Source organism: Xiphias gladius, chromosome 3, assembly GCF_016859285.1.
Source record: "Xiphias gladius isolate SHS-SW01 ecotype Sanya breed wild chromosome 3, ASM1685928v1, whole genome shotgun sequence".
NCBI lineage: Eukaryota > Metazoa > Chordata > Actinopteri > Istiophoriformes > Xiphiidae > Xiphias > Xiphias gladius.
The window spans coordinates 17,228,714-17,241,901 of record NC_053402.1 but is presented as its reverse complement, the minus strand read 5'-3'; the positions used below and the strand labels follow the sequence as shown (position 1 = coordinate 17,241,901).

At 40.4% G+C, this 13,188-nt stretch overlaps 2 protein-coding genes across 2 annotated transcripts; both read right to left on the bottom strand.

Moving 5' to 3' along the window:
• Window positions 1-259: 259 nt before the first annotated feature.
• eif3g (eukaryotic translation initiation factor 3, subunit G) lies at window positions 260-3,661 on the bottom strand. The gene is made up of 10 exons (XM_040122115.1): window positions 3,531-3,661; window positions 3,392-3,438; window positions 2,486-2,574; window positions 1,867-1,926; window positions 1,659-1,763; window positions 1,319-1,514; window positions 1,088-1,198; window positions 845-981; window positions 452-558; window positions 260-366 (listed from the first exon to the last, which is right to left on the bottom strand). Exons 1-10 carry the CDS (start codon window positions 3,551-3,553, stop codon window positions 351-353), a joined length of 891 nt encoding a protein of 296 aa, XP_039978049.1. The 5' UTR covers window positions 3,554-3,661; the 3' UTR covers window positions 260-350.
• Window positions 3,662-4,978: 1,317 nt separating this feature from the next.
• LOC120784073 (suppressor of SWI4 1 homolog) lies at window positions 4,979-11,893 on the bottom strand. The gene is made up of 13 exons (XM_040117513.1): window positions 11,656-11,893; window positions 11,173-11,343; window positions 10,769-10,870; window positions 10,614-10,664; window positions 10,250-10,420; window positions 9,958-10,034; window positions 9,545-9,652; window positions 9,280-9,403; window positions 9,114-9,192; window positions 8,796-8,925; window positions 8,545-8,702; window positions 8,027-8,446; window positions 4,979-6,123 (listed from the first exon to the last, which is right to left on the bottom strand). The coding sequence occupies exons 1-13, from the start codon at window positions 11,668-11,670 to the stop codon at window positions 5,150-5,152; spliced, it is 2,580 nt and encodes an 859-aa protein (XP_039973447.1). The 5' UTR covers window positions 11,671-11,893; the 3' UTR covers window positions 4,979-5,149.
• Between the last annotated feature and the right edge of the window lie 1,295 nt (window positions 11,894-13,188).

The window sequence follows — 13,188 nt, the reverse complement described above, 5'->3', positions numbered from 1 at the left end:
ATATACTGATGAGTAGGTGAGAGCATAAATGTTCGACATGGTTTTGATTCAGAACAAGATTGTAGCACATCTACGTGGTTTGAGTCATCAGAATTAAATGCTCTTCTTGCACTTACATCTGTATATGTAGCTCACTGCTTTTGATCTGATCTTAGACTTCGTAAGTCTTGCTTAAAGACTGACTATAAAACCATCAGTTCTTAAATTTTATCTAAGTCAAAAGCCACCGGGAAATTAGTAGAAAATAGTAACAAGGAAGTCGTGATCACAATTACTCTCTTTATTTAGGTAACAGCCATATCTTACGATAATAAAATCTGGCATCATTTGGGTATATTGTGATGGATTCCTCAGTTGTTTGACGGTCTGCAAAAGAGAGTTAAATAAGGTTGGCAGCGAGAATAAATAACGTGATTTAACACTTATTTGACAAAACTGAGAACTAACTTACTTGGCCCATTCAACATTGAGAATAAGGTGATCATATCCAAATCCTGACACTCCTGCGATAGCTCTGGCTGCATCTTCCCGACGATGGAAACTGATAAAGGCAAAGCCCTGCAGGAAATAAAGTAAGTAGTTGATTGATGAGACAGCTGGAACATGATGCGTTTTTCATTGTCTATTGCAGGAAAAAAAACAAAACAAAAAAAAAACACTACACTACACTTCATATATTATTGAAATTTAGTTGCACTTCTGTTAGAATTATAAATGATGCTGAAGCACTTGCCTTAATAAATCCTCCCCTCTTGGCTTCCTTCTTTCCCTTTGATTTATTTATTTTTTAAATGCCTTTAAAATTAAATGTGCAGCTGTTTGTATTCTTAAGACGAGCACTGACCTTTGACTGCCCAGTGTTCTTGTCCTTGGCCAGATAGATCCTCGAGATGGAGCCAAATGGTCTGAAGAGCTCCTGCAAGTCTGTCTCACGGGTGTCCTCAGACAGGTTGGTCACACGGATGGTGGCATTGTCATCAGCTGTCAGGTGATACACAGTTCTTTATACTGAGCAATACCCTTGCTGCTGTGCAGTCAAGTACAGAATGGATGCATGGAGCCAGCAGGTACGCGGACATTCACCCACCTCTGCGGTTAGGCTGCATGGACTCCCCTCTTCGCGTGCCTCCATCCCTCAGGCTTGGGGGCACATACTTCCCAGTCTTGCTCTGTGCAGGCTGTGCTGGCTCTGGTTCCGCTGGTTAATGAGAGGAAAAGCAGGCATGGTCATTACAACTTTAGGAACAGCCACCAAGTCTAACAGCTGACCATGAAAACAAATCAAAATTTGATGATGTGAATGGTGAGCTGATGGTACCAGAGCCAGCAGGCTTGTCCTTGTCTCCAGTTGAAAGCCCAAGCTGTTCAGCCAACTCCTTCTGCATGGGGCCCAGTGTGTCCTTGTATGGACAGCGGGTGGTCCAATGGTCACCTTTGCAAATACGGCAGGACACAATCTTCTGTCCTTTCAGTTTGTTCATGGGATCCTCATCCTGGTCTTGGGCGTTCAAGTCCTGCAAGAGGTGAGATAAGGTACTCAGTCACTAGCTAAACCGAGTAAATTACATATTAGTACCGCAGTTAAAGTGTGTTTGCCGATATTATGTGGACTGCTACACATCACCGAGCAGCAACACAAGGTCACAATGGATCCTCACCTCTTTGCTGGAAATGAAAGTCATGAAGACATCATCACTGACTGTGGTGGTGGCAACATTAGGACCTGGTGCATCAAACTCAGAGTTACCAAATTTCTTCCAGTTCTGAAATGAGAGAACCAAATAATACATGACAGCTGACTTTAGCTAGAGTATTGTTAATTTGCAAGTGAACGCAGGTTCAAATACATTCAGTCTGAAAACAGACCTTTCTCCTGGCCACAGCTTTTGAGGCTTTTCTTGTTTCGATCTTGAAGGTCCGCACAATCTAGAAGATATAAAGGCAGAAAATTCTTAATTCAGTTTTATTTCACAAAAGCAAAAAACTTTTGCTTACTGTAGTAAAAATCGTCAAACTTTTATGGCACTTGAAAACCACTGTGGCACCGAGTCTATTCAAAACTCTAGTGGGTGCAAGTGTTGCGACCATTTTAGTACCTGAGTCTAACAAACAAAATTAACTTCAAGAGTGGCAGAGACCAATCATATACATATCATATACAGACCAATGAATGACTAAATCTGCTTCTCTTGCAGTTTTACAAACCTAATTGTATTTGTGGTTTCTTAAAAATATATATCTGAACTTAAATCAACAAAAAACTGCATGATATTCAATGAGGTTTACTGCTAGAGTACTGATGTCCAGAGGATAAGCCTCTTTACCATAATGTTGGACTCATAGCACAGGTGTATGTACCCTAAAACGTGAGATCATTTCGTTTGTAAGCGCTGCCACAGGATCCACCATAAAATGTAGTCATATACAACCAAGCACCCTGAACACCGTTAACAGATTTAACACATAGCATAATAGGTCAAATTACCTTGAACTTCTTTCCGTCATCATCTATTTTATATTCCGTGACAGTTTTTATATTTCCTTTGATGGTCTCCTTGGGGGATGGTAGTGTGCCTGTTAGAAGGACATCAGTTTGATCAGTCAACTTAGACCTATAGTAAGATGTCACAGGGGCAAAGGCAATGAAATTATTTTTCCTGCTTCCTTCCTGAAGGCTTTTGTGTGTTGCTTTGATATACAATTAGCATAACATCTATAACAGAATTATAGATCAAAGATGATAATGGTGACACAGGACAGTTTTCAGGCTAACTACTAATAACTTTAGTGTGTTTATATATATATATATATATATATATATATATATATATATATATATATATAAATATATATATATATATATATATATATCCCCAATAGTCATTTGGCCATCACTCCTTAACTATTTTATGCTGTTCAGACTGCTTCACTTCTCTTGAACTCATCTCCAGTACTGAAACGTACCCAAATGACATTGTGCACATGTCAGAAATAGTTAAATTTCCGATTGCAAACTTTGCCATTTATCACGTTTAAGTCTAACTAAAGCCAGTAACCTAGATAGCCTAACTTGCTAGCGCTAGTCTTGCTAACTGCTGTCTTAACGTCTCTATCGATCGACTGCCTACGTCACTGTTCACAGAGCGATCACACATTGCGTCAATAAATCATCAATTAATGTCAATCACTCAAACGTTTTTAAAAGACTCAATATCCAAAGCAGGATATCCAGGGTGTAAGTAAATTTTATACATTTTAGCTCGACTTTTACGCCCGGCAACCACGTGGAAGTGGATGCCGCCTAGTCGGCCTCCTCCTCTGGGCTCCAGACTACGAGAGCTGTGCTAGCATTCGCTAACTAAGCTAACTAGCTGACTAGCTAGCGATTTACCTTCATCTCCTTCCTCCTCGACTTGGTCTGCCCAGCTGGGCTTGGAGCTGGGGGAGAGAGGTTGATATGCAATATTAGACTGATAAAAGACCTCCAGTATGGGGGAAAAAAATGATTAAGAGTTTCTGATAACACTCACTCGTCGTATTCAATCGACGGCATCCTCTCAGATAGCTTAGCTTCAGGACCGCAAAGAGCGGCGCAGTGCGAGCCTACCGCCACTACACGCTTCCGGGTCTTTAACTTCGCAATAAAAGTAGTTTTAGTTTCACAATAAGAGCCCTGCATTCCGTTGTTACCCTCTTCAAACAATATTTCACTGGTGGGGCTGATAATAATGTGTAAACATAAATAATATATTCGCTTTATATTATGATGAAAATATCGTCATCATCATCATTAGAGAGTTTCAATGTTGGACATAGGAACAACAAACCGGGCGAAGCAGCCCCCACCATTAAAGTACAATATCAACTATAATGGGTCCTCCATCCTCCATCTTTTGATTCTGGTCTTTCAGACTCCGTCTCAAAATCTACTTTTAAGATCTTAATTGTTTTAGTTGTTATTGAGTTCATTTGTCTTAAAGTTGTGTTTTATCAAACTGCTTCATTTTGTGTGTGTGTGCCAAGTAATTCACACACAGAAAACCTCAAATTATTTATCATAAAAGAACTGTAAGGCTACAACCAACAATATTTTTATTATCAATACATCAGACAATTACTTTCTTTAATAATCGAATGATTGTTCAGTGTATAAAATGTCACAAAATAATTTAATATCCCCATCATTATTCCTTGAAGCCCATGTTAACATATTAAAATTTCTTCTTTTGTCTGACCAGCTTACAAAAACAAAGATGTTGAGTTTACTATCATAAAAAACACTGGGGAAAATAGCAGTTATTCATATTTGATAGGCTGAAACAAGCAAAGTTTTGGCATTTTCCCTTTAAAGAAAGACTTCAATGAGTAAGAAAAAAATTACCAGACTTGTTGCCAATTATTCAATCAATCAGCTAGCTAATTAATCAACTAATCATTTAAGCTCTAGCGTACTGGTTGGTTTCTGGGAGCCTGGTGAAATAATGAAGCTGCCATGTACATTGGGGGTCAATCATCTTTTCCTTCGAGCCCCCTAGGAGGTTCCTCTGGCCATTCATAGCATGATAGGAAGGAAAATGACTGACTTGCCTTCTGGTGGATGGTAGAACAAAAAAAACATTTTTTCCTTGTCGACTTGTGAAATACCAGACTGAGATAGATTTTGTGGGCTTCATGCCAAACTTTACTATTCTGGGAGATAAAGAAAAAAATATTTCCACTGCACAAAATTATTTTCTTCCACCTTTCTCTAATTTTGGCTTCTTTGTTTTTAATGTCTGAACACTTTTGCCATTTAGACCTCTTAAAATCTCTCTCAAAAAAAAAAACTGAAAAACCTGTTTGAATCACTTTATCAACTCATTTTGAATCATATTTTTTTTTGGTCTCAGTAAATAAGTATAGAAATATATTCAGGGTCAGACAAGAAGTGGAACAAGATGATGATAATCAAAGGTGTTTAAAACTGAAAACAGGCACATTACAGCAACAAAGAGAATTTTATTACAGATGGTTATGTTTCAAAGTTAACAGTACAAAACAAGAACTTTTGTCAATAACAAAAACAGGTCAAGAATATAAAGCAGGATCTCTTGTGGAAGGAATTGCTGTGTAGAATTGAAAAATCCTCAACATGAAATAAGGATCGGCTTCACAGAAAAGCTTTCAGACAGCAGCTCTGCTTTCTCATCACTACTTTTCTGTTGTCCTTCCCACAACAGGCTACTCTTATACTGTCAAACAAAGCCATGTAAAGGATTGGGTGAATACACATGTTCAGACTTGCCAGTCCCTTGGACACTTGGTACATATTGTAAACCCAACAGTTACTGTTATTGGGATCGTGGATTCTCAGATACAAGTGATAGGTCTGAAAGACATGGTAAGGTACAAAGGAAACAGCATACAGCACAAGCACTGATGTGACCAGCAGAGCTACTTTGCGTTTCTCCAATGTGGTTATACTGACATTTTTACAAACCACCCAAATCACTGCACAGTAAGAAGCGAAAGTGACCAAAAAGGGAACAAGACAGCCGAACACAGCCAGAAACACTTTGTAAGTGAAGTGACGCCATTCATCGCCAGGATTATGCTCACAGTAGGACACACACATAGTCTTATTAGTGCACTCCTTTCGGCAAGCAGTGGCAAATTTCAACACAGGGCCGGAAATTCCTCCCACAACGATCCAGATAATGGCGCTGATGGCCTTAGCGTGGGTTGCCTCCACATATGATCGAGTGAAGAGGGGGCAAACGATGGCCACACATCGGTTCACACTTATCGCCATGATGAAAAAGATGCTCACATACAGGTTGCAGGTGAAGAGAAACCTCTCGATTTTACACGCGGCGTTACCAAACATCCAGTGCTTCCCCTGTGTGTAGTAGACAATCAGCAGAGGCAGGGTCAGGACGTACAGCAGGTCACTGACGGCCAGGTTACAAGACAGGACAACACCGGTGTGCCAGTTCCTTCTCTCTCTGACCACCAGCAGCCATAGGGCAAACAGGTTTCCTGTCAGGGCCACAGTGAACTCAATCCCATACATCGAGGGCAGCAGGGCTATTTGAAACCCCTCACAGGCAGAGAAATTCTGCACCATCTTGCTTTCAGTTGAAGTTTATTTAGTTCTCAAGCCGCGCTAATACAGTTTGCACAGTGCAATATCTGTGAATGGAAGTATGTCAGTTCATTAAACTTCACCATTTGTATGAGGTCACACCCATTATGACAAGAGTTTAAGCTCGGCTCATATTTGAGTTCTATTTCTTACTTATGGGAAGTTAGAAAACCTCTTTAAAAAAAAGGCAGGCAAAACACTGGCTTAATGTTAACTGTTAGAAAATTATCTTAAAAAGAAATTGGTTTAATAATCGGAAATGAAAAGTGTTAACTTCCACTTACTGACAGGCAGATGTTGCAGTGCGCTGTTCCGCGAGGCAGAAAAACCCAAGCGTTACATCTGTAAAAGAAAAGGTGAGAGAAAAAAAAAAACTCCTCAGCGACCACATCAGCCTCAGGCGAGGGACGGGACTGGGACGTGGACATCTGACTGTGAGAGTCCGACAGTTCCTCTTATCCTCTGCAGAAATGTCGCACTTTGAAGAAACCAGGCGACGACACTCTGCGCGACGCGTCCGACCGGCTGTGGTGACAGTCTCGGGGCTCACGTGATTCAGCCACTCATTTAACGTGTGTTCGCGTGCCGCAAGTGTGTTATGTATGCAGCTTGATCTGACACTGGGGAGGGAAGGCACCTCGGACCAGAGTCCTCGTCTCACAGAAACCACAAGGGCGGAAATAGCCGCTGCTGTCGTCTAAACCCCTCAAGCCCACACTTCCTCATAATTAATGCATATAGTTCATGAGCATGACGACCATTAATGTACCAAAAAATAAAATAAAATAAAAGTGCACACGCTCTTATTTTACTTCCGCACTTTAGACCTGGATTCACTTTTTGGGAATATAGTCCCTTTCCTACACATATGTATCAGTTCTTTTTCAGTGATGCTGAATTTTTTCTTTTTGAGTTTAGCAAATCGAGACACTTAAAAGACAAAACAACTAATCTATCCCAGTTTGACTAAAAAAAAAAAAGCCTGTAACCTTGGGAAAATGTATTTGTTGCAGCAAAAATAAATCATTAAGTCACTTATAGCCTTATTGTTGTCACAGCCTTTAATTGTGGTCAAACTGTTCAGACCTGCTATTCTGGATGTTCCTCAGACGACCACTTACTCTGCATCGTTTATAAGAGAAACTTGCTTCAATAATTCACTGTCACCTGTTGTTTCATTTTTTAACATTACTTCCATTGAAATGCTAGCCTACCCTGCACCTTATCAACCATATCCCTACTAACAGCTCAATCCCTCCCTGAAGACATTGGTGGAGAACAGAGCAGGAGCATTGGCAAGAGAAGATCAAATGCCATGGGTGGAGTTAAATTCGCCTTTTTGGGTCGGAGGCGGGTCCCAGGTCAATGGACTCACCCGGAAGGTAAACGATCATACCTACAGGGCACATTCCTAAAATTCCCCAGAAAAAGCGCCAAACAGTCTCACCCTCTCAATGGGTTTCTGCAATTAACTCAAGAGTTGTAGAGCTGAGTTATAAAAGCCTCACGCCTATTTGTGATCCTGTTAAATTACGGATCGATGGTCTTACGGAAAGGGAGGATGTAAAGGAAAGATCAGGCCCTTGAATGGCTGCACTGGCTCCCTGACAACAATACAATCATCCACCGAGTTGGCAGGATATTTTTTCAACAATTTATTGATAAGGTACATTTTCAATATTAATTCATACAGTGTTAAAATATAGCACTTTCTTCTTCACTTCTGTCCCTCTGCTGATTTGCAGCAATAAACAGTCTCACAAACAACCATCACTTGTGGCTGAGGCCTTCAAAGGCTTCACAAGCTGAAGCATTGATGGAAAATGGATACTTGCTGCCATTTGGTGCTTCAGCGTTATAACTCATTCAATGTCCGAGTCCTGAGATACTCCAGGCGAGTTCAACCTTTTCCCTTCCTCTGTTTGAATCCTTGCTTCGCTCCTGCACCTCTCTTCTTGAAGCCCGGCTTGCCTTTCTGACCTTTAGATTTGAATGGTTTGTCCTTATTTTTCTTTCCTCCAAATGTTTTGTTCCCTTCAAATTTCTTCTTCCCACCAAATTTATTTTCTCTATCACCGGCTTTCTTAGCTCCAAACATCTTTCTTCCAGGCTTAATTTTCTTTCCAAATGGTTTGTCCCCGTCCCTGGATTTCTTCCATCCTTTTCCCGTTTTGTCTCTGAGCTGTCCTCCTGGACCATTTCTCTTTGGCGATTTGGCATCTCTGTCTTTTCCTGATGATTTACCAGAGGTCAGCTTTCTCTTCTTGGCAGGTCCATGAAACTTTTCTGAGCCCTGCCTTTTCTTGGCAGAGGGGAACATGTCTGCACCAGAAAAAAAAAAAAAAAAAAGGCTTGGTCAATAAAAACATTCAAAGAATGACCTAAGAGCTAACCTTTTACAGTATACTAGTTTTATTCACCTTCATCTGGCTCCTCTCCTACAGCCTGTCTGTAGTACTCCACCTCATCATCAGATTCAACAGCAGCTGTCTGATCATCCTGCATCCCTGGATCCTCCACCTCACTGTCCTCTTCGGCTTCAGCAAGTTTCCGTTTAATGCCCTCCAGGCTCTTTTTCCTGTTACGAGAGAGAAAAAAAACTGTTTTATACTTCGACCCAGTGAAAAATAAACATGGCTGAAGAATTAAATTATCTTCAAGGCCAGCTTACTTTTGCTCTTCTTGTTTCACTCTTTTCTGAGCAACATTCTGCGCCTGCTTTTTCCGCCGATCCTCCTTCTCCTTTAACTGGGCCTCCTTCCTGTTCAGGATCTCCTGTATTTCCTCCTCTGTCTTGGAGACTGCAAACGTAGTATACGACAAAATTCCCATTGAACAACAATTTGTGCCGGTTGTACATTAAACTAAGTAAGCTCTAGATGTATCAGTAAGCGTTTACTTTTAGAGAGAAATCATAAAATTCATACTTATTTTTTCATCACGTACACCTGAACAGCAAGCAAAAAGATGTGAATGCTATATGACTCACTCATAGCATGATAAAGGACATTCCCTTCTCCCATGCCCTCTTGGATCTTGGTCAGCTGCAGAGTCATGCGGGGACCAATCTGAGGAGAACAAAATGAGAAATTCAGCGTTCATCCAAGTAGCAACAAAATAATATTTTTAAGAACTATACTCTCTGCATTCTTCACCTCGGTCAAACGGACAGCACTCTGTTGTGATGCCATGTTGCCTCTTCCAGAGTAGACCTGCGGCAGTTCAGTTATGTTGTGCTCCCCATCTTGTTCTGCTTCACTTTCTGAAAGGTTCGCCCCTCTGGGGGTGGTTAGAAGAGCACAAAACGGTTGAGATACAGAACCACTTCAACAATTCTGCAGATGTTACGGCAGCTACAGACTGGACGTAATGTCCTTTGGCCTCGGCCCTGCAAGAATTATACCTGCACAAGAACCTTACTTCATCAGCAGCTCACTGATGTCCTCAAACTTGCACATGTTGGGGAACTTCTCCTGCATCAGCTTCTTGACTCCACGGCTCATGCCGACAGGGACGACCTTCAGGCTGCTGCAGGTGGGGAACAAGATCATTTGGGTCACTTTGACATCTAAACAATAGACTGCAGAAACATGGTTAGTGTGTGGAGGCCCATCAGTGCGTTTACTTTGGACATACATCACTGAACAGTCAAGTCATGATTTGTCATCATCTGAGCCCAACCATCATTACATTATCATCCAGCATTACATCTCTGTACCGAGTCATGATAGAGCTGCCACAGCCGAAGTGGAGCTGTGAATCTCTTTGCGTTTACCTTAAACACTGAGAAAAGGACAACTACCGTAATATTCATGACAAAATGTTTTACTTACTAATGTCGAAATTCTATTTCCTGCGACGCTGGGTTGTAATTCAGCAGCACACACCTCTTGATGTTGTTGAGGCTTACCTTAAAAAATAAAAATCCACATTTATCACTAGAATACAGACTGGACTTTCAAAGTGCTGAATCGTTTAAGCCTTAAAATGTCAGAAAGCGTTTACTTTTGACAAATCTTCAGGTGAACTCAGAAGACTATACTTTCATCATGCCAACAAGGCTTCAAGCCCCAGGTCTTGAAAAAAAAATGACAGTAATGCAACAGTTATGTTGGCAAGACATACCTTGTGCACATTAATGGAGGGAAACATGTTTTGGAACATGGTGGCCATGAGTTTTATGTGCATGCCATCAGATCCAAAGTTATTTAGGATGAGTAGTGGATGATGTGTGAACTGCTGCTCGTGCATCCTGTGCTTCTTCAGAGATGAAACCACATCTTTGACAAGAGAGTACTGAAAAAAAACAACCAAGAGCCCTTAAAGAAGTGGAAAAGGGTAAAGAGTCAAAAATGACTAGCAGTTTGGGCATATCAGTGCGTTTACTTTGTAAAACATCACTTAGCAGTCAAAGATTTAAATGTCATCATCTGGGCCCATCGATCTTTTGTACTTGTGTTTTATTCATGAGTTCATACACATTATTCACCTTGAGCACTCTGAAATGAAGCATGGGACCTTTGGGAAGTCGAGCAAGTCTCTGAAAGAGCAAGAAAGGTCTCGTTAGTCGGGTAAAGGTAAGGCTTAACAAGGCAAAAATTCAAAGTCCTCCAAGAACTGTTGGTTTATGGTATATGATCTCACCATGTTGATACTGCTGGGGGTTTTGCTGAAGATCATGAAGTGTGAAACCCCAAGTGGTCCTGCTATGGCAACAAAGTCTTTCAGTACGTTCTTTTTCCTAACCTGGTTTGGGGGGCAAACAAACAAAAAAATAGAACAAAAATAAGAGGTTGAGGCACAGTGAGTATGAAACAACATGATATGGCAAAAGTGCATTCATATTACAAATTCTCAGGCAAACCTTAATGTTATACTTCAAAACTAACAATTAAGCCTACATTGAACAAACTTCTACACTTCTGGCATCATTTAAAGCAACTACAGAAGTTCACAAATCAAACTTTCCTCCAGCAGCTACTTGAGTTTGTGTACTCAGTCATATACTGAAGCAAGCTGGTCCAGCCCTAACAGGCGGACAGACGGACCTTAAGAGACTCTGCAGTGTACGGCTCCAGGACTCTCCGCACATCCAGAATGAGCTGACCCACGTTTTTCCCGATCTGACCCCGGTTAAACACGAAGGAGTGAGGAACAGCTCCGTAGGTCTCCTCGGCCACATGGTTGGCTGTTGCTCGGGATTTCTTCTGGTTCTTGGTCTGAAAGCACCATATCGACATATTTCATGAATTATCAAGACAAAAAAGTTAGTGACATCGTTAGAGTGAACTTGTTTGGGGAAAAAAAGCCGATATACGCTCAGTTAACCTGGCTAGCAAGATATAGCTAATGTTAAAGGATCCAACCAGCTTTACTAACGTTATCTCACCCCCCCCCCCCCAAAAAAAAATACAGCTCGAAAATGGGCTTCTTATTTAACACAAGCTACATATTTCACCTAATATAAATAATTAAATATCCTCCTGAATGTTACAGGTAATGCTAACCTGTTAGCACAGGCCGTTACTTACCTTTGATTTCCCCATAATTCAGCGAGATGTACAGCAGGTGAACAAAAGAACATTAAAAGTTGCTACAGTAAATTCATGCTGCAAAGACAAGTTACGTTCATTCTGACAGCAAAAAAATTAATCTACAACAACTCAACTACGAAGTCAACACGACGCACCGCACATGGCTCTACCACTGCGCGTCGCACTAATACGTCCGTGTTCCTCACATGTCTGGTAATAGTTCCTACCTTATCCGGAATACAGGAAACTATAACACTAATTTCCGTAATTGTATCAATATAATGTAAACCATGTTTCTTCTTAAAACCTACATAATTGGCACATGGTTACAAAGTCTAATTTAGATTACGTTTTCGGTTTCAAGATATATATAGGCTCCCAGGTTGACTGAAGATTGCAGATTGTTTATTTACCTCAAACACATGCGGTAAATAGTGTGTAATGTTAGTACATAAAATAAAGTCACTAAACTGAAATAATCGTGATCATTGCTCTCTAGTCGTCCCAGCTTGGGCCTACAACTATCCTTTCTTCAGTGGGGGTATTGAAGATGAAGGATAATAATGATCATTAATATTCTTTGTAGTCTTGTTTGATCGAACAGTATGAAACCCTGTGACATGTAATGCATTTCAATAAAAAAGTCTTGCTATAAATACTTTCTCTGTGAATGTTTAGCCCAGTTTCCATTCCACCGGTTTGTGGTCTGATGACCAATAAAATGAGGATGACTGAGTGGTAAAGGTCTGAGTCACGAGTCTGCTGCTCCACTTGCTTCAGTAGGAATAATACAGAGTGTTTTGGTTATTCTTTATTTTATTATTATTATTTTTTCTAAAATCATTGAGGCTATTCGCGTTATTACTAATGTTTGGACTATACCCCACCCCCTGCACCATACCATGCAGGTCTGCAGTAAATACTACTTTCCACCAGGCTGTGGGAAAGACCAACAAAATTATAACTGATACAAGAAAAAAATGTGAGTTTATGTAAACTCATGAGTCTTGCCCCATCGGTGGTCACAGTGAGGAACTACAACTCCACATTAAATTAGTCAAACAAGCACAAATACAGACATGACAGCACACTGATAATACTGATACTGCTTATAAATGGAGGTATCAATTAGGGTCTTCATAGTCATGTTAGTACTAATGTTAATGGTGTTTGTATTAAAGAATAGGTTCACAATTTTTCAAATACTTCTTAGAGCAAATGTCAGTCAAAAGTTCATACCGACCATTAAGAGACCTCTCTCTCTTTTTTTTTTTTTAAGTGTAAGGGGGGGAAAAAATACACAGTCCCCTCAAAAATGTGTTCATGTGTTTATCTGATTATCTGATCATAACTATAGACTTTTTTTTTTTAGGACACAGTTCCTTCCTTTGTTTTTCCCTGAAAGTGTCCTGCAGTGTAGAGCAGTATAGCATAGCCTATAGCAAAAGAAAAAAAAAAAAACTTCTTGAAGATGTCCGTGTCATTTGTCCAATTTTCGATTTTTGAAATAATGAAATTTGAAATACATTT

Bases quoted from the DNA above. Each gene is read 5' to 3' on its own strand.
- eif3g (XM_040122115.1), bottom strand. From the start codon at position 3,553: ATGCCGTCGATTGAATACGACGA. The intron at 1,927-2,485 runs GTAATTTGACCT...TATATCTTCTAG, and splicing joins ATGACGGAAAGAAGTTCAAG to ATTGTGCGGACCTTCAAGAT. The intron at 1,515-1,658 runs GTGAGGATCCAT...CACCTCTTGCAG, and splicing joins CTTTCATTTCCAGCAAAGAG to GACTTGAACGCCCAAGACCA.
- LOC120784073 (XM_040117513.1), bottom strand. The intron at 9,653-9,957 runs GTAAGTAAAACA...CCCCACCTGCAG, and splicing joins GAAATAGAATTTCGACATTA to CAGCCTGAAGGTCGTCCCTG. The intron at 6,124-8,026 runs GAACTCGCCTGG...GAACTAAATAAA, and splicing joins ACAGAGGAAGGGAAAAGGTT to CTTCAACTGAAAGCAAGATG.